Here is a 25,254-nt window from a genome sequence, read left to right on the forward strand (position 1 = left end):
TCATGACCTTTCTGTTGGTGCTAATCGAGTCACATCAATCATTTACTGGCACCTGTCAACAAGATGTTTGTTCTGTCTATCAAAGCGGCGTCCCATGGAGCCCAGCTTCCCATTGTGCAAACTGTCATGGGGATGGCGGGGAAAATCAATGTAGCTTGCTGACTTCTTGTTGACTGCATGTTGACTGCTTATTGACTGCATGTTGACTTCTTGTTGACTGCATGTTGACTGCTGTTTGACTGCATGTTGACTTCTTATTGACTTCATGTTGACTGCTTATTGACTTCTTGTTGACTGCATGTTGACTGAATGTTTACTGTGGTATTCTGTCTCTGACCAGATATCAGGGGGCGTCACTGCGGATGTTGTCTCGCTCTCTCTTGTATCTCATGTGCATGCATGCGTACATGGGCATCTCTGTGGATCTCTGTGGACAGATTAACTATCCCAACAGGCTTCAGACAGGATTAACTATCCCAACAGGCTTCAGACAGGATTAACTATCCCAACAGGCTTCAGACAGGATTAACTGTCCCAACAGGCTTCAGACAGGATTAACTATCCCAACAGGCTTCAGACAGGATTAACTGTCTGAGAACCATTTTAAACCTGTTTTTCTGGCCTTCAAGACTTGTCACTGTGTTCGTCCTTTTTTGGATCAGTCGATCAAGAACACCAGGGATTGAAAGAAAGACAACGGCGTAGACTGACAATGGGCCATCAGTGGCGACGACAGTTACCATGGCAGCGATGACAGCGACAACAGTTGTGAAAACAATAACATCTCGGGGAGAAAGACAATTAGGTACGAGAACCGGAAATTTCATTCTTTTACTCGCGTGTTTTGTTTTGTTTGTGTGTGTGTTTTTTTTTGTCTATTTTGCAACAGAATATCCACCCAGCTGGGAAAATCACTCAAAAAATGATTGTAAGCCCTCTGGTACCCTTAAGACAGAGGTTCGTGTGTATCTAAGTGTCTGCGTAGCACGTATGTGTGCGTGTTTGATATGTGTGTGTGTGTGAGAGAGAGAGAGAGAATAACTATGTACAACTACGTTGAATATGTTTTTTGTACTTTTGTAGTTCTCAGTCTGTCCCTGTTATATTTGTCTACTTTCATGCATCGTGTACAACAAAGAAATCTCAATCACTTTGTCATAAACCTCGAATACTTCAAAAAAAAGTCTGTTGGTACTGAACATCATACCAAGCGTGTGTGCTGTATTTTTTATTACCTATTTGTATTACAGCAATTTGTTTGTGTTGATTTCCTTTACACCTCACCTGACCCTGTGTCAACAGCACTTGTCTTCTTTTCTAAGCCTGCACTTACAGTTCAGTGGAGAATCGTCATTGTCTTTCATTAAAATACTTTTTTCTCTGTCATGTGTCACACAAATCGAACTTTCACCTCTTGGACGTACCCGGCACAGTTATTGTTGTGTTGCCGTTTTATGCAATCGATCAGCCACCCGGGGGAACTGTGCGACCAGTAAAGCCTGCTTGAGCAAGAAAGAACTGGTCTGATGGTTGGCTCGATGGCCTGCATCGTGCAATCGATGATGTGACGTGCAAACAGGACAACATCGGTGCTGGTGGTGGTGGTGGGTGAGGGCAAGGATGCTGTAATGAACACGTCTTCAGTTGATATTGGTAATCCGATTTTTCCATACCCGGATGTTGGATCAACATGTCTGAGCGGATGAGAGCGAAAGAGTACGCTGAGATGTCATCGCAAGACATTGTCACTGAAAGCAAATGTTTACCCTAGCAAAGTAAATCGCGTTTATTATGTTTATTTTATAAAACACGAGCTTACACACACACTGACATGTAAACAAGATTGTTTTGTTCACCTCTCGCGCCGCCGTGTGGTAAAAGCTCACACAGGCACGTCCCCGGCCTATCTCCACCACCATCTCCTCCACAAACAACTCAGGCAGTGGCAGGAGGATTACAGATTCAACCATTGTTTAGGCGTGGTGCTCACTGGAACTGGGTTTTCAAGTTTTTTCGACAAGTTTGGCAGCTCAGCGGAAATCATAGTGTACTTAAATTTCCTGTTTAGACACAAACTGCTCTACAGAGCAGAACGCCGTGCAAGTGCAAGTCAATATACCCACCCGACAAAATGACAGAAAATATGGGCCTGGGGTTTGATTAATCAGTTTGCTATTTTTGAACGACCGAGAGCGATGTCAGGTTGTTCCTGCTGTGATTACAGTATTCAATAAGTGTGTTAGACCAAGTACAGGCTGCTCACCATCCAGAGTTCATTTTCAGGCCAGTATTATAAAAGACTACAACCATAGAGATGGCAGGCTTCATACAGATCTTTTGTGTCTCTTACTAGGACCTCACCATTAATGAAGAAGTAATACGAAACAAACTCGAGAAGACGACTGGGATTTGGAAGACCACCTGACCACAACGAAAAGGAGGGAAGTAGCATGACATACTTCAAGATGATTAGGACTTGCAAAAACAATACTACAGGGAGGCCGAAGTAGGATTGAGGCAAACAATAATAATGAACAGTTTGCTGCTGACAGGAAAAATGGAGTCTCTGGTGGGTGCTTCTTCATGCACCACCGAAATAGGAAGAGGATTAAATAACAGTAATAATGGTTGAGTGACAACAGCCAAGAGAGGACGGGTTTGATGCTAAGCAAATCTCAGAGAATAGTATAGAGCTCACATTCCCCCTACACACACACCTCTGGTAGCAAATTGTGGACTGAGAAGGGTGGTGATACTGATAATCGTGTATAATCGACATTCTCACTCTGCTCTCATCTCCATTCTGTTTCGCATGGTCGCTTTAATGTCTTTCGAACGAAATTTCTCTTGAAGCTGATTGTCCAGCTGTGATTTATTGTTAGCAATTAGTGGAGCACTGCGGTAGATCAATACCTAGCTTGGCTGTTACATGATGTTGTTACAAACAGTCGATAGGTGGTGAATAGCTGTCTTGGCTCCTTCACAGTCGAGACAGATGCAACACGCAGTGAAAGTTGAAGGCAGAGACAGGAATAGAGAGATGCTCGCTGTGTTTTTCTGATATTTGGTGTTTTGTCAGCTGATACACCAGGAGCAGAAAGTAATGAAGCAAGGATATTGCCCTGGAGCAGCATGGGGACCTCGAGGACAAGCCTCTTGTTTCCGAAGTCCAGACCCCAGATGTTACCCCTGAGTTAGTAGTTACAATGCGGAGACAAAGATGCCCTGGGCTAAAGAAACAACAAGTAGTGTCCTTTGGGTCTGGACATCGCTCAAGAGCATGGCAATGTGTTAATTTTGTACATTGGTGTGAAGGAGAATTTCTGGAATTTGATGTAGATAACACACAAGAGATAAACACAGACTTTAGGAAGAGAAGACAATGGTGGTTGCTCCCAGTGGAAGGCACAATAATCCTGTTGAGATTGTTCACTTCAATCGTTCGTACCCACTGCCACTCTCTACTACCCAAACTACTTGCATCATCTATATCCATCTTTCTGCTTTGCTTCAGCGCAAAGAGTCATCATGCCCTCACCACAGTTGAAACCAACGGTTGAAAAGATAAAAATGAAAAGCTGGCGACAATGGTAATGAACTGCATCGTCACGTGGTTTCTATGAAACGACTTTGGCATTGTTGTGGTTGGAATGTAAACACTGAACATATAACAATCCATGACCAGCAAGGAGTGTATGTTCTTCTCCAACTGAAAAGTTTGTTACTCACCAAAGCCATCTTGAGTCGTTGTTATCAGTCATCCACTGAAAATGGTGGAGTGTCTGGATACATCATGTTATTGCTTTACGAATGTCTTTTTTGTTACTAAGCACACTTCCCAAATAATAATTGCCCAGTGTACTTAAAGAAGTTGGTCATTTCATTTCTCTCTCTCACACACACAAACAGAAAGGGCAATGATGCTTTTATTCAGCTCACGATGGCATTCAACAAGAAGGATATTCTGGAAGGTAAAATATCAAACGGTTCATGATATGCTTGATGTGATATGTTGCACGGGTCTCCCTTGCCACCCACTTGATTACACAGGCCCTCTGGCACAGCCAGGGCAAACACCACATGGCCACATGGCTATTATGGGAAGTTTTACGAGTACATGAATAAACAGAGATTATAGAACAATGCATGAAAATATGACAGATACAGAAAACAATGCCTTAATGATATTAAAATAAAAAATATTTCGGAAAAAGCAATGGAAAATGCACTGTTAAGTGAACTTTCTTTGGTAACAAGTGATTCAATGATATTGTTAATAAATAACACGATTTGCGGATAAATGAATAAAGATTTGTTGGAAGAAACTGTACAAGTGATTATATCAGTAGTTACTTTGTACACAGACATTACTATTTCAATAAAGGGATGCATCAAATAATGCATGCCAAGCTAGAAACAGAGACAGCCAGTCACCCAGACAGCTGTTGACAGTTCGGATCTCGTGCGAAGTAACAATGTACAGTGAATATACACAACCCAAAGTTTACTGCTGGAAATATTGTGCTCACCATAACTAGATATAAAAGTAGATGTGGATACGGCAAGAATGAAATATATACAGCAGTTCAATCTCTTCTTGAAAGGTAAGCAACCACAATAATAGAAGGAACACATGAAAGTAAGGATATAATGCTAAAGCAGTCAGGATACAATACCAGAGAAGTCAGGATACAATACTAGAGAAGTCAGGATAAAATACCAGAGCTGTCAGGATACAATGCTAAAGCAGTCAGGATACGATATTAGAGAAGTCAGGATGACCCCAGCACAACACAGGACAGTCATGATACAATGACCATCGGCATTTATGACAATGAAAACAATCATAACAGCGAATACTAGAAGTCCTGATACAATCGTGTGTTGTGCGTGGTTAGTAGCTTTCAGATACACTATTGCGCAATATAAGAATTATTTGTTTATTATTGTTGTTATTACTCTTTAAAAAATGTTTAAAATGAAATGGCGATGTGTCCATGACCCATGAACCCTTCCGTCAGAGCATGAAAGAGACTGTGTCTGAAGATTCAAGATGTTAGTAATGAAAACACCTCTACAGTGTCAGTCCTGATTAGTGTTTCATTATCATTCTATAGGAGGACTCTGATAGTGATAAACGAGCAGTTTAACCCTTTGGCTGGTCGAAGAGAATCTGCAGCAAAGCTTCTGGGGTTGGTGCAGGGATTCCTACAAACATCTAGTAACCTGGAACCATCTCTTGTAGGGAGGTAACCCCTACACTAGAAGTACGGTAAACACTACACAGGGACTCAGCTACTGCGGGTGGTCTACAGAAAGAAAGGAACAAATAACCACAAACACTGAGATACAAGGCACTTTCTAAGGGACCAATAGGACTGTCATTTCCATACCTGTCCAACAATGGCTGATACCCTGATTAGTGGAAAGATTACATGGAATGTAAAGTGGTTAGTAATGTTATGGAGAAATGTAAGAAACAAAACTTAAGGCGAGTTTCTTTCTATAATACTATGAAATCGTAAATGAGTCAGCTCTGTCATGAAATACTGATAAAAGTGAGCCTAGGCAAAGAATTAACAATGCAGTGAGGCAGAAAGTAAGAAGGAAAGAACCATGCAGTGAAAGAAACAGTAAGAAGGTTCTCAGACGGTGAGAGGAAGTAAAAATCGAAGACAAAAGGAAGCAAGCATGATGGCCTCAACTGGAAAACAGAAAACGATCAGGTACAACAAACAGAGAAGTTCCATGGATGCACAGTCGCAACAAAACTTTACAAAATAAGAAAAAAAACATATATAAGTTTACAGGTAAGTCACAAATATGCTCCTTGAAAAATAAGGAACAAACAAGACCAACAACATCAACACAAAATGCTTTTTTTGCAACCTAAAATATTTTCCTACTTCTCCTAAAGCAGAAACACTGGAGTTCGAGAAAGGGTTCACAGCGGCAGGTCAGCCCATCATGACACTTTATTCTGCAAGCTCACCATCCAGCATGCCAGGTCATACAAAGAGGATCATCTCCTCCAGCAAAGGAGCTGTCACAAAGGGAATGTCCAGGAAAATTCTAGTTATTTCACACAGGAAGCGCTCGTACCTGCAGCTTAGAAAGGACAAATAAACAACTACTTCAGAGAAAATACTTTAGAACTTCGTTGAAACGCTCAGCATGCCTGCATGTCTTAATGCACAGTTTAATAATAATAATAATAATAATAATAATAATAATAATAATAATAATAATAATAATAATAATAATAATAATAATAAAATTGCACTTAGCACCCTCCCGCCCATTCAATGCGAGCTCAGTGTGCTTTAAATACTGATCAGAACAAAGGGTTCAATCATTAAGACTGACTGACAGGGGTACACAAGGGTCAAGCAAAGTAGATTCTTGGCATCTTGACATGTGAACATGTTGAAGAAAACCCATGATGGGAAGTCAGCAAAATGAAAATATACCCGCAATGTCACACCCAGCTGCTGTCTGCTACAGTCAAAGAAATTTGGCCATCATGGCGGATGGAACAGATCGGAAGGGAAAAGTTGTAAGACTTCGTTGAGAAAGATAATGAAACAGTCCATCATAAGGAGGAGGATGCTAGCAAGAAGTGTAGGAAAACAAAAGTCATTACAATCAAAGACAGATGACTATGAACCAGACCCCCAAAACATCATTACTAGCTGTCAAGCTGATTAGACGAACTGACATCACTCTCCATGATGCATATAACATCACTACATGTACAAGAACATATTACATGTCGAGAATTAAGTATGAATGAAAAGAGGGAAAGGAACAGCTATCTAGCTCTGTAGAACCCACTTCTCCCTACAACTACCTGACAACTAGGAGACAAGAAGGGGGCAGGAGAGAGAAAGACTTGGGTAATTAACAGGTGACAGGTATAATGTCAGTCTGTCATATCAACAACCGCCACACCACACTGACTTCGTGACACCTGTCCTGAGTTATCAGGTTATCCCCCTCCTTCACTCCGGTAACAGACCCTCGCACCCCAAACCATCTTCAGGAAACTGAGGTCCCACAACAAAGACTAGGCCGCCTTTCTCTGTTGACGACAGGAACTCGAGCAGTTGCCTTCCTGTCGGAAGCAGCCCGAGACTCCTTTGGTTTTTAAGCAGGTTGTCAGCACGCGAAATGAAAGATGGCTAATTGTTTGGACCCTGTCGATCCCACCGATCAAGTCTGCTCTCTCAGTTGAAGAGCTAAGGACACTTTCTGGTGCCAAGAGCAAAGCGCATCGGTCATCGGACCACTTCGACAGAGGGGCTCAGTGGGGTTTATTTTTCTTGAAAAATCTTTCGCTGGCAAGAACAAACTACTTGAAAGGACAGTAGTCCTTGGTCTTGCCAGGAGTAAGCATACCATCTAAGGACGGTTGTTATTGGTGTTACAAGTAAACAGAGCTTTTGGAAAAGAAGGCCAACGCTCGGAGAGGAAACAGATCCTCCTTTATCGTAAAAAAATACACTAATGAACAACAACAAAAAAATAACCTCAAACAATTCTGGTCTTCAAGCTAGATTGTAACGAATGTAATGGTTTAAAAAAGAAAGAAAAAAAATGAGCCTCAGCGAGGGGTCGCAGGCGGTAAATGCTATTGTCTATCCAATTGCTATTGTCTATCCCAGGTGTTCCAAGTTCTGTCTACTGTCAACATGTAGCGGTCTGTCTACTACTGCCTGTTGTCTACTTCAAGCTTTCATAGTAGTCTTCCTCATGTCTACATAGATTCTCTTCACTCTGGGGTTCAGTCCATAGTATCACTACAGTTTTCTCGGAAGACTTGAACATAGCACCAACAAACATTTTAAACCATTTAGTTCTGTTATCTGTTAGCAGCCCAGATGACAAAATATTCCAGGTGGTGTACAAGCGATGTGCAATTCTTAGTTGCATGTAATACAAGGATAACTTTTCCTGTTAGCCATTAGTTTCCTCCAACCATAAACAAGAACACTTCCTGGAACAGCAATACACACAGGATTTTATATTATACGAGGTTTATGGTGCGGGTAATGTAATGTCAGCAGGGACCATGACAAGAATTACAGTGCATGGGCGCATTGTCAATTCTGTCTGAAATATTATTTTCATTTGCAGTATGTGAGACCAGACAGTATCTAGAGATTCACTCGACATCATCGTCGATAACAGTGATAGTTAACGACACCGCTGCCACTCGGCCGTTTGCGACAAAAATAAAAACTGACCAGCACGGTTACAACCATTTCTGTGAGTGCAGGCCACAGGCAGGACATCAGCACGAATTCTGACATCAACGATGAAGGAATAAATAAAGGATGGATGACAGAATGGTGGATGATGCCAGTGTAAGCACCGTCGTTTGGCATAATGATAAAATTAAAAACTGAAGGCAAGAACAGCTTTCATCCACTCCCGATAAGAAACCTAAACCTCAGGCCACAAAGTTTATGCAAAGGAAGTATTTGGAATGTTTTTAAAAAATAGAAACTTCAGAAAAAATATCGGTTCCCCGGACTAATTAAGGCATTCAAGCAAAATATAGAAGTAAAAAGTAGGCTTGTGTTTGCGCCTACTGGAAGTTGTTTGTCCTCAAAGATAGGAAGCGCTGGTGTCAGGTTACTATGGCAACACTGTATCCTCGGCTTGAAATTCTAAAGAACAGGCTCACAAGTAAAAGAGTTTAAATCATATAAAACACTGCGCGGCTCTAACATAAACAATTGCACGTGAAATGCATGCACTGATTGCTGTCAATCTTCCATCAGTAGCTGCGATTGCTAAAATGAAGAAAGTGAAGAAGCAGCAGGTCAGAGGTCAGAGGTCAGCGCTTGGTGCCGCCGCAGCACGAGGTCTTCTTCTCGTTCATTTCCTGGAGTTGCATCCCCGCTGTTTTCACCTCTATGTCCTCGTTTGTGCGCAGTAATCTGAAACACAAGGAACCCTTTTCTTTTCACGACGAACAAGTTCCGCACTGCTAATCTTCTCAAGCAGTTTCACATTCAGGCGGGAGGGCGCATTCAAGATGGACAATTTGTGAAGGAATTCTCACCCACTCCCATGCTCCTTCACGAACGTGATCACCCGCTAATTCATTCTGTGATGATGATAATGATGATTATGATTATTATTATTGTTATTATTATTATTCCTCACCTTGTCAGTTCAATAACAGCCTCAGTAATGTTGGATCCGTCCTTGGCGCTGGTTTCTATGAACAATGCATCAATTTCCTGGAAGAGATGTTGAAAAGTGTTGCTTTTTTACACAGAAAAAGAACAACACGCTTGCAGATCACGATTAGACAGAAAAATTTGAAGTGTGGGACCTATGAGCTTGTCTAATATTCCAGAAATCAGCATTCCTTCTGCTTTCGCATCTCTTTGAAGTCACTTTGGTGGTCAGACAAACAGAGAGACAGACAAGAGGCTACATAGTTGATGGACAGAGGGACAGAAGTGTCGAATGAGACGGACGCTGAAAGATTGACAAGCCAGGCAAGCAGGGAGACAGAAATGGTTCCCCACGCCACCCCTCCCTCCATGCAGAATGGAAGGCAGAAGCTCTACCATCGCATGTAACACCTGGCATCCTGCTAAATATTTATTTCTAGTATCGATGTCAAGACCATTTCCCTCACACCTACCCGACTGAGCCTCTGGCCGTCCTCGAACCTGACCACCCGTCGACCCTGCTGCTGGAGCTCCGCACGCTGGTCAGTCTTGTTGGCCGCGAGCATGATGGGAATCTTCTTCGGAGAGCTGTCCTGCAAACGACAGACAGGTGAGGGCAATAGCAGTTAGTGTTCAGAGTAATGGATGAAGAGAGGTGACCGACACCTTGGTCGCAAGACAGAAGAGAACAGGCAACAGCAGTTAGGTGTGAATGCTTCCAGAAATTACAACAAATTTACAGTGATCTGACTTGCATCTGTTGTTTTGACTTTGTTGACTAGATATGAAATACAATATTGTCCCCTAAACCTGTCAGTGATTAGTAAGTAATCCTTGTGTGCTTTCATGAACTACGAAGTTATCTCACTTCTCACCAGGTAAAACTTTTTCACACTCACAGTGTAGAGTTTTTGTATATACAGGACAGTGTAGTGTTAATGTGTAGACAGGACAGTGTAGAGTGTTGTGTACAAGACAGTGTAGAATTGTATATGCAGGACAGTGTAGAGTTGTGTATACAAGACAGTGTAGAGTTGTTGTATATACAGCTCAGTATACAGTGTCATCACACACCTGTATGGCGTCCAGCCATTCCCTGACGTTGATGAACGACCGCTCGTATGTACAGTCGTACAGCAGAAGCACACCATCCGCACGCCGGAAGTAGGACTTAGCAATAGATCGGAACCTGTACACACACTTCTACATGTACTTTACACAGCTTGTACAGGCAGACCAAGTGTACACTACAGAACATATACAGCCAGCCACACGTGTACACTACACAACATATACAGCCAGCCACACATGTACACTACACAACATATACAGCCAGCCACACGTGTACACTACACAACATAGCCAGCCACACGTGTACACTACACAACATATACAGCCAGCCACACGTGTACACTACACAACATATACAGCCAGCCACACGTGTACACTACACAACATATACAGCCAGCCACACGTGTACACTACACAACATATACAGCCAGCCACACGTGTACATCACAAAACATATCAGTAAACACAGTCCTACATCAGTCAACATTCACATCAGTCTTGTAAAAACTTCTAGATAACACGCTTGCAGTGTGATACTAAGCGAGCTACATGGTCGAGATGGCGCGAGAAGCAGGGGCATCTGACACAAGGGAGAGAACAAGTTTTACACAAGCACACAGGAATTACCTTTCCTGACCAGCAGTGTCCCAGAGCTGCAGCGCTACTGTATGTCCATCTACTTCCAGTACTTTGGTTTGGAAGTCCACACCTACAGACAGTGACAAAGGGAAGGTTGGGCAAAGTTCGCTATTGATGACCTTTGCACTACACAGCATAGTGTTGTAGTTTAAAAGTCTTGGAACAGATGTTGACAAAGGAAGACCACACTATACGGCTGTTTTCTGTATATGATGTGGAAGCAGGAAAAGACAGAGACACCACAGTGCCATGGTGAACCTTACCCAAGGTAGAGCTTAAGTTGGGGACGAACTTGTTTTTGCACAGCCTGACAATGAAGGAGGACTTGCCCACCGCCGCGTCCCCCGCCAGCACCACCTTGTACATCCGCTCAGGTTCACGTGTCACCTTCACGATGGTTGGTGATGTCACCTGTAAGAGAAAGCCATGATGACTGCCCGTCCTGAAATGGTTGGGTGGCTAGAGGAAGATGACAGACCATGCAATGATCAGGTGTTGGATTCTTAATGAACTAATTAGACAATGACTTTTCAAACGACGCGACCTGGGAACACGTGCACGAGCCTTGCTAAGTGCTAGCTGCAAGCTTGGGCATTGTAGCTGACTGCTAGGTCTTCAGGTCAGCGCCTGCTAAGGTGATTGGAATTCTAGGAGCAACTCTGTTACTACTGCACAAAGATGTGCATGCCGTACAGCTGATGATGACGATGATGATGATGACGTTGACGATGATGATGATGATGATGATGATGACCAAGCCAGAAGGACGATTGTACCCTTACCTCTAGTGGTGCTATAGGAAGCTGACGGCGACTCATCCGGTGACTGCCACGTGACCCGTGGCTAGCAACAGAGTCATCGCGGCTGATGCTGCGAGCGCTTGCTCGACTTCCGGTTGAGGCTGGCCGTCGGTAGCGGACGTGAGGGTCAGGGTCTGTCTCGTCGTGTGAGTCTGGCTCCTGATACAAGCAACACACACACACACAGTCCATTAGTCTCGCCCACATAAGCACACAGTGTATTTTGAACGGGTAGCACGGGTAGCCCAATCACAACAGGAACAAGGCCAGCACTATTGTCCACTTTCCTACTGGGGTGCCACTCACCTCTTCCTCGGCAACTCGACCCTGGCGTGACCTCTTACGTCGCCGCAACGTCCGCCTGACCTCACCGTCCACAGACACGCTGTCCAGCTCCGTGTCCACGTCGTTGAGGTCCCGTAGTGTGGAGTGACCGCTGTCTGCTCCATGGCAACGAGAAGATCGGTTAGTTTAGCAGTCTTGAAGTCAGTACCATCTATATATGATCTTTGTCACACATGATGCTCCTACTTTTCACTCCAGTTTGTTTTTTCCGTTTTGTTGAAACTTTTCTCTCTAAATATTAAATTAAAATTCTTTCTTCTGTTTCTCTCCTTATCATTCATTTATTACTGTTTTTTTTCTTCTTTCCTCTCTGAACTATATGTCTCATAGTCTACCAGTGGTCTAGGTTAGGAGATGGTATACGATAAACATGTGGTTGAGGTGGCCATATGTCATATATTTAAGCGCGACAAGCAGGTTAGTCAGGCACAGGTACAGCAGCAAGAGTACACATGATATGAAGGACAGACTGGACACTGTATGAGCAGCAAGATGCTGGTGTGAGTGTCGTCTGCCTAGACACGTTGGATCACTCATAAGTTATATACCTTCCCATAAACTGGGCTTATTACCTCTTTCTCAGCAATAACGATTTGTCACCACTAAAGGCCTTCTGTTCATGACAATTATCATGTCATTAGGTTGTAAGCGAGGTTATGTAATGTTTCATGTCTGACTGGAAGCAAGGTTAGTACCCAGGCTTTCAAGGCTACAAATAAGCAGGTCTGGTGGACCTTGCAAAGGTCACAGGCAGCAGTCAGGCGCAAGACCTTCACCTTTGCCCTTATGAGTAGCTGTACATCCTCGTTATTCTGGTTACTGAGGCCAGCAGACCTTAGGAAGCACGGACATGGTTCAGAGACCAACAATATGGTTGTGGACTCTGTAGGTAGCTTGCAAGTCATCAAGTCATACCTGCTTGCAGGAAACTATGAGTTTCACAACACTGTGGCTGTCTGGATGGCAGGGCCCAGAACTCTGACAGGTCAAGGGGGGAGATTCAGAGATCGGATATAACTGTAGTTTATTTGTTGATATATTTATTTACTTATTAAGCAGGTGCTCTGAAACAGCGCTAGGAGCAGGGTGATTGTAAGAGACATTGGTGTAAGAGCTAAAGAATATATTGTGAAGAATATCTGTAAGGATGTAACTTATATGATTACAATAATAAGGATATAATATTGTTTTTAGTTTGGTTCCTTGCCTATTCACGTTTTAGATATTTAACAATGAAAATAAATCATCGATCTGTCAGTTAATTCCATTTTTATTTGTGCTAGCAAACCACACACCAAGACAGTTTTGACAACAGTCACACATTTTTTTTCTTTCCAATCTGCACAGAACAAAATTGTGATTACCACCTATATCTTCAGCGACGCTCTCCTCGTCAAAGCTCGGAGCACCAATCAAACTGCGGACGTCCACAGGGGACTGAGTCATGCTCAGCTCCTCCAGCAAGGAGGCCGCTGCACCGGTAGAGGAGGGCCGGCTTCTGAGGGGGGCAGATATAAAGATTCTTTTTTAATTTGCTGCAGTATCTGATAGACGTAGTTTGTACTTAGTTCACAAACTGTTGTTTGTATCACATAAAATAAATAATTTTAAAGTAAGCAAATAAGAAAATAGCATATTAAAGAATTCATGAATTAAAAGAATGAATTCTTGAATGAAAGGAAGAAGAACAAATAAAAAAAACCAAAATCAGTAAGGAGAAGAAAGTCAGAAAGAAAGATAAGAAGTAAACAAAGAAATTTACCCTGGTGCTATACCATCAACAGAATCCCCGATGGCTGGACTTCTACGAACTCCGTTGGTAGCTGGTATTCTGGGAGAACCACTCCGTCCGCTGCCACCTGACTGTCGATGAGAAAGTTCGGTCCCGGACTGAGGTACAAGGCCAATGATCGCCGTGTAAAGGTACGATTTGTGTAAATACTGACAGGTGTAGGACACAGAAGTGTGACCATGGCTACACTGACTTCTGTTACACAGTTTGCCGGCTACTAACATCTCTGACCACTTGACAAACACTGGGTTCTCGTAACAGCTACTAATAAGGAAGACTTAAATATAGAAGAATGAAAAAACAACTGGTCTTCCATCTTCTCTTAATCTTTGCAGGAAAAAGCTGGTTTGAAAATTAGACTAAACATATCGCAATTATCTACACAATATTTTGCATGTGCGATTCTTTATCAAGATGCTTTTCCAAAGCAGAGACTATATAAAAAGTAAAATATAAAGACTAGAATTATTATAATGAAGAGATCGGGCAAAGAATTTCTTCTGAGTTTTAATTTTAGCGAAGACTTTTACAACACCTGCAAGCGATACCCGTGAATGATAGGCTAAATTATATCACGTGAAGGGAATATTTATTGCATAGCCGCAGGCTAAATATTGGTGATGAATATGCGGATATGGAAATGGACAGAAAGATAATTTCTCTACAACTCGTACAAAAACTGTTTGCGCAGTCACATCACAACAGTTACAACACTGCATGCAGGTAACAAAAAGAGGTCATAGGGTCATGCAGGGGGAGGTTGTCATAATCAGGATGCTGGTTTGACAGGTGAAGCAGAAGCGTACAGGAAACAATGTGCAGCCGAGGGCCCTCTAAAGTTTACCACAAACCACAACCAAGACATGCTGTTGGCTGAAATACAAAACCTTTAAAGATTAATCAACATGATGTTGCCAAACCCTTCACCATAGCAACCACCAACAGCTGAAGGAGTGTGAGGAAGGAACATGGTGTCACCTCTCAAAAAAATTATTTCTAGCTATAAACAAAGGACTTTACTGAGAGGGTCAGGGCTTAGGTTTTGAAGAAAATGGGGAAAATGATCGTCTGGCTACAGAGCGTCGATGGCGCATGTCTAAACTCTCAAAAAGCCTCCAATTAATAACTTTAAATAATAAACAATCAATCCACCTTTCCTATCGTAGTTCACAAGCGTTGAACATGTCATTGGCTGTAGCCTTTTACTGAGGACAAGAAGCTGGAAATCTATGCAGCAATGTGTTAAAAAAGTTTCTAGTCTAGAAAAATCAAATCAACAAACTACTACAGGTTCTACGAGGGAGGTAAAATGGAGGGCAAACAAGGGAATTAGTTTGTTTTCTTTTAAAAAACCTGTTTGGTGTAAAACGTGGACTAAAACATCTCTGACTGGTCGCTTACATCGTTGGAAAAACTTCGCCTGTACGTGGAGGGAGGTGTTCTGCTTGTTTCAACAGCCATGCGCAAGTCGTCATTGACGTCATGCAGTACTCTGTTGGCGTCACTGGAACACACAACATGCCGGCGGGAGGGCAAGGTAAGAGCCGGGGAGGACAAGACAGCGATGAAAGGCAACAGAAGACAAGCAAGTGAGCAGCGTGCAGTACACAGAAGCTGCTTACGTCGGCGGAATAAAGTACGTTTGTGCTGTTTGCGAAGCGAGGAGTCCAGCGCCTCTCTCAGATCATCGTTAGTGTCGTTGATAACTTTGTTAGCATCTCTGAATGATGATACAACAGCGACATTGTCGTTAAGTAAGGCCGCTGGACGATGACAACAGATCGAGTGCTCACTGCCACAACGCTCGTGCCTTGTTTATTTATGTTTTTGTTTACAAGCATTTGTAAACACGCGTACAAACCTATTGTGTCCTGGTGTTAACTTGAGAATATGAGAATATTTGAACACCTGAGCTCACCTGAGTGTTCACGCTTGAAGGTACAGGTTGTGGCAGAGAGCACTTGATACAGCAATGATTCATTCGTTTATTGTTTGGTTTTTGCTTTGTTAGCCCTCTTGGTCTATCTTTCGTTCAATTTTTCTTTAACTTTCTTTATTTTGTAAATTTTGTTCCTTCGTTCGTTTTTTCAATCTTTTGTTTTGTCCTTCATTTGTTTGTTAGGTCGTCGGGTTTTTTTTTAATTGTTCTTTTGTTCATACTCTTTTTTTAGTCGTTTTTGTTCGTTAGTTAGTTTTTAAAATATTTTTGTTTGTTTGTCTGGTCTGTAAGTCGGTCGTTCATCTTTCTTTCTTCTTTCGTGGACAAGTTCATTTTTATCGCCTGTTAAATCAAACACTCTTCCTTCTCGCCCATAAAATTATTCATGTGACGAAGTGAACAGTTTATCAACTATCTACCAAGTACACTATTTACTGAAGCTCTTTATGAAGGTTTTCAATGAATTATTTAACATTGTTTTAAACGATACTCATTACAACAAAACATTCGTCGTGGAGAAAAAAGAGTCAAGACAAATATTTCCTTCTGCAAATGTAAAATACTCCTAGGTCTGCCATTTTTTTCTGCATGGCAATGTTTGCAGTCTTGTTTGTCAATAACAGAGAAGGTGATTTACTCAATTTTTGTTTTTTGAAAGAGTGTGTACCCAGCTCATCCCAGTCATTAAAATAAAGTTTTGTAGACTTTAAGATTCTTTAGCTTATTTTGTTGAAATACTTCTGTACTTTGTTCACTAAGAAGCAAAATCAGTGATTAAACTACAGTCAGAGACAAATAATCAGCAAGAAGGACAAAGTTGCTGGTGTCCATATTTCAACTAGTGATGTAAAAGAAGAGTAATTCAATAGAAGTATTGTGACATTTGAATAATTAAGCTGTAAGAAAGTCCCTTCAGCTCTGAGCATGCCAAGAAAAGGAGCCAGAGAAAGACAATCAGAGTTACATTGCCCGAGGGCACAAACAGCAAATATCAAGGTTCCAAACCTGCGACGACGTCTACAAAACGGCTTTGGTTTTATTTTCTTCCTGAGAACACATGGAGTGCAGACAGAAAGAAAGACAGAAATAAGGAACTACAGAAATAAAGGGAAAAACTGAGAACTAAGGCGTTTTTGAACATGTCCAATGTTATGTAAATAATGAGATGTAAATAAAATTAATAAAAGCCCACACAAAACATTGTATCGGTGTTCATTCTCTGATATCCAATGTAAACAGATACAGCAAACTGTAACAGGTGCATCTACATGTTATATTCCTCAAATTTATCAAATTTATCCATCAGACTGATAACACCATGTCACAGCTTCAGAAGAAAAAGAGAAAAATGTTCAGTTACTTCTGTAATGTCTGAGAGGATTGGTTTAAACACTAAACAAGACTAACTACAGATTGTCTGTCAACAGAACTACCTGAAAAATTAATTTAAAGGTAAAAATAGCAAAAGAATCCATTAATAAGCTTTCTGTAGACATGTAGATTCACAACGAATAATACACAAGCTGCGACAAAGGACCGACAGAAATGTCAACAATAAAGGTGTAATATAAAATATGTAACATCGAACTCCAGGTGAAAGTGTTCATCAAATCGTACCTGTAAATATATCACTACTTTGCAGTAAGTATCTAACTGTCGATGTCAGTCAGTGTTATTTAGCTGGTTTTTGTTACACCTTGTAGATACTCTAAGATACCTGTGGATACTCTAAGACTTGTTTCAGAATAACACCCAGCACAGTATACAATGTGATTGTTACTTACTGCAACATATGTAGCTGCCTGGTGAGGTTGTCCTGCTCCCGCAGGTAATCCATGACAGTCTCCTTCTCGCTAAAACAACAAACAGGAAACAATAGGTGTAATAAGACATCCGGGCACTGCAGTCTTACCTGCAAGCTAAATCTCTCCCTCCCTATAAGTCCCACCCTCCGTATTAATCTCATCTTTGCCCTCGGAGACAAGAAATACTTGTCCCACATTTCAATAAAGTTATTTTAGTTAAGAGAAACCCAACATTTTTGTCTTAAGTGGATAATATTGGGAAATTTTTTAGTTTTTGATTTAAACTCGCTGTGATTTCTTTTTTTTTTCTCTCTCTCTCTGACCTCAACCTACAACACACACACAAAGACGCATGCAGACGCGCGCGACCGCACGAGTAGCTTCATCACGTGACCACTTACAGGTCAAGTTCACGGCACTTTTCTTGAAACTGTTGGCGGAATGAGATGAGCTCACTGCGCACCAGGGCCAGGTTAGTCTGCGAGTCGGTCAGCTCGCTCTTGAGGGTCCTGTTCTCGGACTGGATGTCCTCCAGCCGGTTGCGCATGTTGAGCACCTGCTGCTCCTGCTCCTTGTCAAACTTGTTGAGGCCTTCCTGCAACACACACACACAAACACATACACACACAGACACACACACACAAACACACAAACACACACACACACACAGCCATGGAGACTCATCTTGACCACCTGGCTTTTATAGCTATGGCGGAGAGTACAGTGTCTAAAAGAGTGATGATAATCATCATGATGATTGATTGATAGATAATGATGATGATGATGATTCATTATGATGATTGCTGCTGCTGATGATGACGACGACGACGACGACGAAGAAGAAGAGGAAGACTACAATGTCGGCAGAAGAACAGGGAAGACAAGAATGCAGGAGACTGGTGGTGAGCAGCACATGTGTCTGTGTGTCTGTGTGTTTGTGTTGTGCTGTCTTCTCTGTCCAACCACCCGAGTGACGGCCATACCTGCTGTAGACGTTTGAGGTTCTGTTGTAGAGAGTTGATTTCAGAATCCAGGTGGGCCCTCATCGCCGCCTTTTCCGCCTCCAGTCGCTCTTTTTCCTGCAGAAACACAAAAGTCAGGCTTTACCACCCTTAAGGCACTCGGTAACGACATTTGTCAGTGAAAGGAAGTTAGGTGAAATATTTGCTTTGATACCGACAGACGGACATGTTAACAACAACAACAACAACAACAACAACAACAACAACAACAACAACAACAACAACAACAACAACAACAACAACACACGGGTAGTCGTAGAGTCCTTCCTCCGATTATGATAAAATACCTTTTTCAACACGAACCAAGAAAAACTTAGTTTAACAGTCCAAGGATGCTTGTCATCTAGGAAATAATCAGTCTTTGCGATAAAATAAGTTCTCAGTTCAGGGGACACATCACCTTTTAGAAACAATATTTATACTCTACACATATTATAATGCCAAGGTGGGTGTGTTGTATACAACATGGTTTGTAACAACTACCAGCAGACAATTTGGTTAATGATGATAAACATCTCTGACTGAACAACCGTCTCACACACACACAGACATACACACACAGACCACCTCCATTTCTATTCATTGCAATAATTTATGTGTGGGTGATCTTTCTGCCATCACCTTCACAAGCCTTTAACAAAATAATCTTGCATGTGGGCGAATTTTTTTCATAACAACAGCAGGAACAACAACACCACGACCCAGATTGAACAAACTGTCTTCAATCAGTTCAAGTGTATCGACCCATGATGCACTGGGCAGAGCTGTCTACTACAGGGATCAATGTCTCTCACCCTTGCTGTTCGACTTCGTGCAGTTCTCAGTATGTCAAGCCCCGCAGTCGCCCTCCCTCCGCCTGTAATTATGTAGTAAGCTGTGCCCTCCCACAGCTGCGCCGACAGCAGATTTTCTGACCTCTGACCCAGGGCAATGACAGCGGTCGGGGTCGGGTGCGGGGAGGGCGAACAGTAGGTATCTTGATGTAATAGTCACTCAAAAAAAAAAAATTAGGAGAGAAGTAATCCTACGTACGAGGGCCCTAACTTGCCCCCGTCCCCTCACTAACTGTGAAAGTGAGATAGTGTTTGCCGCCCACCATCTGTCAACGGTGGTCGTTGTTTATAGATTGGTGGCGACCCACGACTGGACTGTGCGATATTTCCAGCTTTACTACAACACCAACAGCTGACGGCCCATGAGTCATGCCACACAATAAACTCTCCTCATATTCAATATGCCTCGCAAATAACTTGTTTGCTTTTTAGTTCTGCCGCCTACCTGATAAACTTGAACTCGCTCGTTTCAACATCCTAGTCCTCGCGCCACGCGTCTGTCGGTAAAAAAAGGTGAGAAGTTCGAATGGATGGTGCTGGATGTTGACAAGAAGAGAAAAAGCTTATTTCACTCTCTCGTCATTAAAAAATTGTCTATGCTTGTTCTCTGCGCTGGACGCCTGCTGTGAGGAGGGAGAAAGAAGTCTACAAGGTCCTATAACCTGTGCTGTGTGCACGAGGCGACCCGATGCAAAGAATGGACAGAACACCAATACGGTTCAGGACAAATAAAAAAAATTTAAAAAAATTCACCTACTCTGAGAGGTGAACCGCTGCTCTATAAGCACTAGGGTACTAACGACAGGGAGATTGCCCTGTTACAGACAGAATGCAATAATTATCATTTATTGGAGGATGAGAGGGCCGTCCAGCACACGGAACACGTGTCTGCAGACATCGCATGCGCTTGTTTCTCGGTATAGGTGCTCGTGAGTCACACCTTTGGAATGCCGAGGGCGGTGGGAGGAAGGGGGAGAAAGAGAAGGGTGACAAACGCCTACAGGTAAAGACATCTGTGCAGCAGTTGCAGAGTAGGTGAGCTTGAGAAAATTGTGGAATGATGGGTGATCGGACAGGGGACGGCGGGGGGAGTAGTGTGACATGCAATATTTACACGAAGTGACATGTCATAAAAACTAGTGTTGGATGGAGAGACGGGGGCAGTGATAACCTTCTTATAGGTCATTGAGAGGTTAATGCCTGGGTGAATAGGCTTCTCCCTCGCCAGTCCTCGCCTTTAAAACCTCGTCAGCAGGAGAAGAAGTTACACGGGTACCCACCTGCTTCCGGACTCTCTCCTCCACCTTCTGCATCTGCTGCTCCATCTCTTCCTCCAACTGCCGGAGATGCTTGTCGTGAACCTCCTTCTCCCTGTTCAGAAACATCAGCCTGTCATCGTAACGAACATCGATGTCTACATCAGGCCTAGCAAACCTAACAAGATCTGCAGGCCAGGGTCGGCAATATCTAGCAGATGGTCAATACTCCAGACACAACAACATTGTTATCCACAATCATCTCAGTGAAACTATTATCTTTGATTAAATTTGCTGTTTATGGAATGCTAGTAAACAACGCACGCACGTCCGCACATTGGCGAGGATGCATGCTCTGTCCCCTCTCTCACAACAAACACACAAACACACAAACACAGAGAATAGAATAAGAGTAAAGACCTTTTGAAGGTCTTCTCCAGTCGCTCATTTTCCACCTGGTACTGTCGAATGTCTTTGATGACCCCCAACAAGATGGACTCGAAATTCTCCAGCAGCTCAGGGTGCTCACCCGTGTGCAGCTTCTGGTACAGCTCCACCACCTGCTCTTGGCTTTAACACACAAAGGGAATGACATGGTCAGTACCAACATGCACAAATCAGTGTAACTACACCTCCTCCACTTGGGCGGATGAAGGAGGGTGAGTATATGCAGGCTCATTGTCGGATGCAGGATGGTCATCATGTGCAGGCAGCTGTCGTTGCCCAACTTGCATTAAACATTTGAATGAAACTGTCAGCTCTCTAAAATTCCTGGACTACCATCCAAAGCTTTTTTGTCGCATCGTTAGTAGACACTGTTGGTCGACCTGGGTTTCAAATAGAAACCGTCGATTGTGTATTATTCGCCATACACATCCTGACATCAAAATTTTCTGTTTAAAGTAGTTATTATCTTCTTTATCTTGATAATCTTCGTCGTTTACTGATAGATGTGAAGCTGGTGGCAAAGACAGCTCTGTGGCGATGACATGGACTACACTGCACACTTCTCACTACATGAAGAGGACACTGGTAACATCTGATCATGGCTCCTTAGAGATTCCTGCTGCTACTTCTCCTGCGTTACTAAATATTCCAGATGTACCCGACAGAGCAGTAGATACCCATTTCATGTTCAGCGTTTTCTACATTTTGTTATCAAATGGTTTCTAAGCATATGAGATTCAGGTTGAAGGTCATAATCATCATGCTGTTAAATAATAATATACATTAAATAATTAATTTCTTTATGGTCTTTGATTTATCCTCCTATAAAATTTTCTGCTGGTGGAACTTCACTAGTACAGTTATCATTCCTACTATCTTCAAGGAGTTCCACACTGAATTAACCACTGTAAGTCAAAAATTTAACTGTCTTTATTTTTTAACAGAAAAACGAGTTGGAAAATAATAAAGAGAAGTAACTGTAAAATTAATGTCCTTAAAATTTCTTCTTAATATGAAAACACTCTTAGAAACATAACTTCCAGCGACTGAGGGCTGTTTACAGGGCTGGATGCTTTGCTATAGTTGCTGACTTGTCAAACACCACCACGACAACCAGCGACCGACGAGGGAGAGAGACTAGGGGAAGCCAGGGAAGGAGAAGCTGATAATAACACGTGAAAGGACAAAGAAACAAAGAGACCACATAAGAGAAAATAAAGCGAAGAAGACAAGGAAAGAGGTGAGGTGGAAAGGGTCAGCATCAAACAGTCGGGTGCTGAATGGAGAGAAATGTGAGTTTGGAGACAGTCCGTGAAAATGAGCCCCACAGCTCCCTCTAACAGGCAGCTGCACGTGTCCCGACAGGCCGAGGTGTGTTACATTACCCAGGGAGGCGAGAACTACCACATGCCTGTCATACCCGGCACCCCACAGAGGCTGCAGGGTGCAGAAGTGTGTGTGTACCTGGTGGTGCTGAATGTTCACTAATAATCTGCAACCTTTGGTCTACACACTAACAGATATCTATACACTTTTGTAGCCAACATACTCAGTATCAGGTCAGGTCAGGTCAGTCCCATGCCCGGTCCGGGCGTAGGGGGGACCGTCCGGCAGCAGCAACAGACAGAATTTTCCACCCGGTCCTGTCTTGAGCAGATGAGAGCAGGTCTGCATCTCGCGTTCGGTCCATTCTTTATGTTGGTGACCCAGCTTTTCCTCGGACGACACGACGACGGGTCCCTTCGAGGGTTCTTGTAGGATCGTCTTGGACAGGGTTTGTGGCGGTGACGTGACCGAACCAGGCGAGCTTGCGCCGCTTCACTGTTGCCAGAAGGGCTCATGTGGCCCACGAGGAGGTTACGGTGCTCCGTACGTATGCGTTGGTCTTGTGTTCGCGGTACGAGATGCGGAGCAGCCTTCTCAAGCACTTGTTCTCAAAGCTGGAGCTTCTTTTCCGTTGCGGCAAGCAGCGTCCAAGTCTCGCAGCCGTAGAGTAGGATTGACACACGAGGACTTGTACAGCTGTGCTTGGTACTGAAGCTGATTGAGTTGCTTCGCCAGATCCTATCCAGCCTGGACATTGCGGATGTTGCCATACAATCCTGATACGGATCTCTGCTGTACAGCAACCATCTCTAGTCAGGTGCACCCAAATACTTGAAGCTGTTGACCTCTCCAGTTTCTGGCCGTTCATGACGATGTTGCTGCTGCTGCGGTGGTGGAAATAATCATTACTTTGCTTTTTTCTGAGCTTATTTCCATGCCATAGGCCCCCGCTCGCCTGGAGAGTTGTCCGTCAAATCCTGAAGTTCGTTTGTACTGCCTGCCATGAGTCAATGTCATCTGCAAAGCGGAGGTTGCACAGGGGTCTGCCACCAATGAGATGAGTAAGGTGGTTGTGGAGGGTGTCCTGCATGATTTTTTCAAGAAGATGTTAAAAAGGATGGAGAGAGTAGGCACCCTTGACGGACCCCGATCGTCATCGCGAAGAACTCGCCTAGGTGGTTGTCTGAGTAGTACGCGCTGGAGGCGTTCTTGTAGAGTGCTGCTACATCTGGATAGTCCCTCCTCTATGTTGAATGATCTCATGACCTGCCAGAGTCCATCGTGCCAGACACGATCAAAGCTTTTTGAAGTCGATGAAGTTATGGTATGTTGACGTTGATGCTCCAGGTGTTTTTCTATCATAACACGGCAGTTAAAGATCTGTTTCTACCGTGCTTCTTCCAGCCCTGAAGCCAGCCTTTCTTCTGCCAGCAGTTCCTCTGCAATAGGTTTTAAGCGGTTGAGATGATTCTGAGCATTACTTTGCTTGGGTGACTTATCAGACTGATGGTTCTGTAGTTCTGGCACTGCCGCAGGTTCCTTTTCTTCAGGGAGCTGGGATGATGATAGACTGAGCCCATTCTTTTGGCCATTTCTTTCTTCCCATATCTTTTGACACAGTGTGGTGAAGGCCTTGGTTGTTGCATCTCCTCCATGCTTCAGCAGCTCAGCAGGTACGTTGTCACACCAGGTGACTTTCCTCCTTCAGACTGTGCATAGCTTCTCTCACCTCATCAGTGAGGACTGGCAGGGTCTTCAGCCTCTCTGCTCCCAGTCTGGTGATTCTGGAGAATGCTGGTGTCTGCTCGATCTTGTAGTTGTACAAGTCTTGCAATTTCAGTCCAACGACTTAGTACAGCAGCGTTTCCGTAAGGAAGCTGTCCCGGCGCTGTCTTCGATGACTGTGCTGGTCGCTGCTGAGTCTTGGTGAGGGCCTTCAGTATTTCATATGCCTTCTTGCTGTCTCCGCTAGCCATGCCTATTTCCACGCTGCAACACTGGTCTTCGATCCAATCTTCTTTTGCCTCCTTCATCCTTGTTCTGATCTTCTGGTTGACAAGTCTGTACTTGTCTGCTGTCGTCGGGTCTCGACCTCTCCCTTTCTTCAAGGCTCTCCTTTCGTCGCAAAGATCAAGGATGTCGTCTGTCACCCAGGGTTGTTTGCGCTTCCTCTGCTTCCCCAGCACTTCGTCTGCAGTAGAGAGTAGCACCTCTTTGATACTTCCAGCAAGGGCGTCTATGTCGCAGTCTATAGTAGCCAGGCTGCAATTTGCCCCCCACTGGGCCTGGAAGATCCTCTCTGTCATCTTTGAGCTTCTCAAGGTTGAATCGGATGCGAGGGCTCTTATGTTGTCACGTCTCAAACTTCAGTTTCAACTTTGAGGCTATGAGACGAGGTTGTGGTCGCTGGCCTATGTCAGCGCCAGGAAAGGACCTCGTTTGTGCTTGTTGCATGCTGATTTGAAACGCTGAGCAGCAAGATGAAGTCAATCTGGTTGTGGACCATACCTCCCGGCGAATGCCATGTTACAGTTCTTGACTTCTTGTGCGGTGGAGGGGTATTGGCAATGGTGAGGACGGTGACTCTGAGCGAATTCTAGTAGCGTAGGCCTCTTGCGTTGTGTTGCCTAGGCCAACTTGCCGACGTTACCTGCCCATTGTTGGTAAGCTCAGGCGACTGTAGCATTCCCAGTCGCAAGGACAAGCAGTGGGGGGTTTTTTTTTTTTTTTTCTCTTTCTTCGGAGTTTTCTTGATGATGTTGTCCAGCTCCTCGTAGAATTCCTCAAA

The 25,254-nt window shown here is 43.4% G+C and overlaps 1 protein-coding gene across 7 annotated transcripts in view; it reads right to left on the minus strand.

Moving 5' to 3' along the window:
• Positions 1–3,910: 3,910 nt before the first annotated feature.
• Positions 3,911–25,254, minus strand: part of LOC112559799 (ras and EF-hand domain-containing protein homolog) — a 37,065-nt gene continuing 15,721 nt past the window's right edge. For 4 of the 7 annotated variants that reach the window (XM_025231213.1, XM_025231212.1, XM_025231217.1 and 1 more), the window contains exons 3-19: positions 21,114–21,263; positions 20,718–20,808; positions 18,566–18,661; positions 17,984–18,177; positions 17,562–17,630; positions 15,240–15,342; positions 13,809–13,909; positions 13,411–13,544; positions 12,962–13,024; positions 12,008–12,141; positions 11,684–11,860; positions 11,165–11,312; positions 10,890–10,971; positions 10,266–10,380; positions 9,665–9,784; positions 9,175–9,251; positions 3,911–8,945 (exon numbers count right to left, since the gene is read on the minus strand). In XM_025231213.1, the coding sequence (XP_025086998.1) occupies positions 8,843–8,945; positions 9,175–9,251; positions 9,665–9,784; positions 10,266–10,380; positions 10,890–10,971; positions 11,165–11,312; positions 11,684–11,860; positions 12,008–12,141; positions 12,962–13,024; positions 13,411–13,544; positions 13,809–13,909; positions 15,240–15,342; positions 17,562–17,630; positions 17,984–18,177; positions 18,566–18,661; positions 20,718–20,808; positions 21,114–21,263 (1,957 nt within the window). In that variant the 3' untranslated portion in view covers positions 3,911–8,842. The remainder of the gene's footprint in view (positions 8,946–9,174; positions 9,252–9,664; positions 9,785–10,265; positions 10,381–10,889; positions 10,972–11,164; positions 11,313–11,683; positions 11,861–12,007; positions 12,142–12,961; positions 13,025–13,410; positions 13,545–13,808; positions 13,910–15,239; positions 15,343–17,561; positions 17,631–17,983; positions 18,178–18,565; positions 18,662–20,717; positions 20,809–21,113; positions 21,264–25,254) is intronic. The other 3 variants (XM_025231214.1, XM_025231215.1, XM_025231216.1) reach the window with 3 other exon arrangements.

The sequence above is a fragment of the Pomacea canaliculata genome, linkage group LG3, assembly GCF_003073045.1.
Source record: "Pomacea canaliculata isolate SZHN2017 linkage group LG3, ASM307304v1, whole genome shotgun sequence".
Taxonomy (NCBI): domain Eukaryota; kingdom Metazoa; phylum Mollusca; class Gastropoda; order Architaenioglossa; family Ampullariidae; genus Pomacea; species Pomacea canaliculata.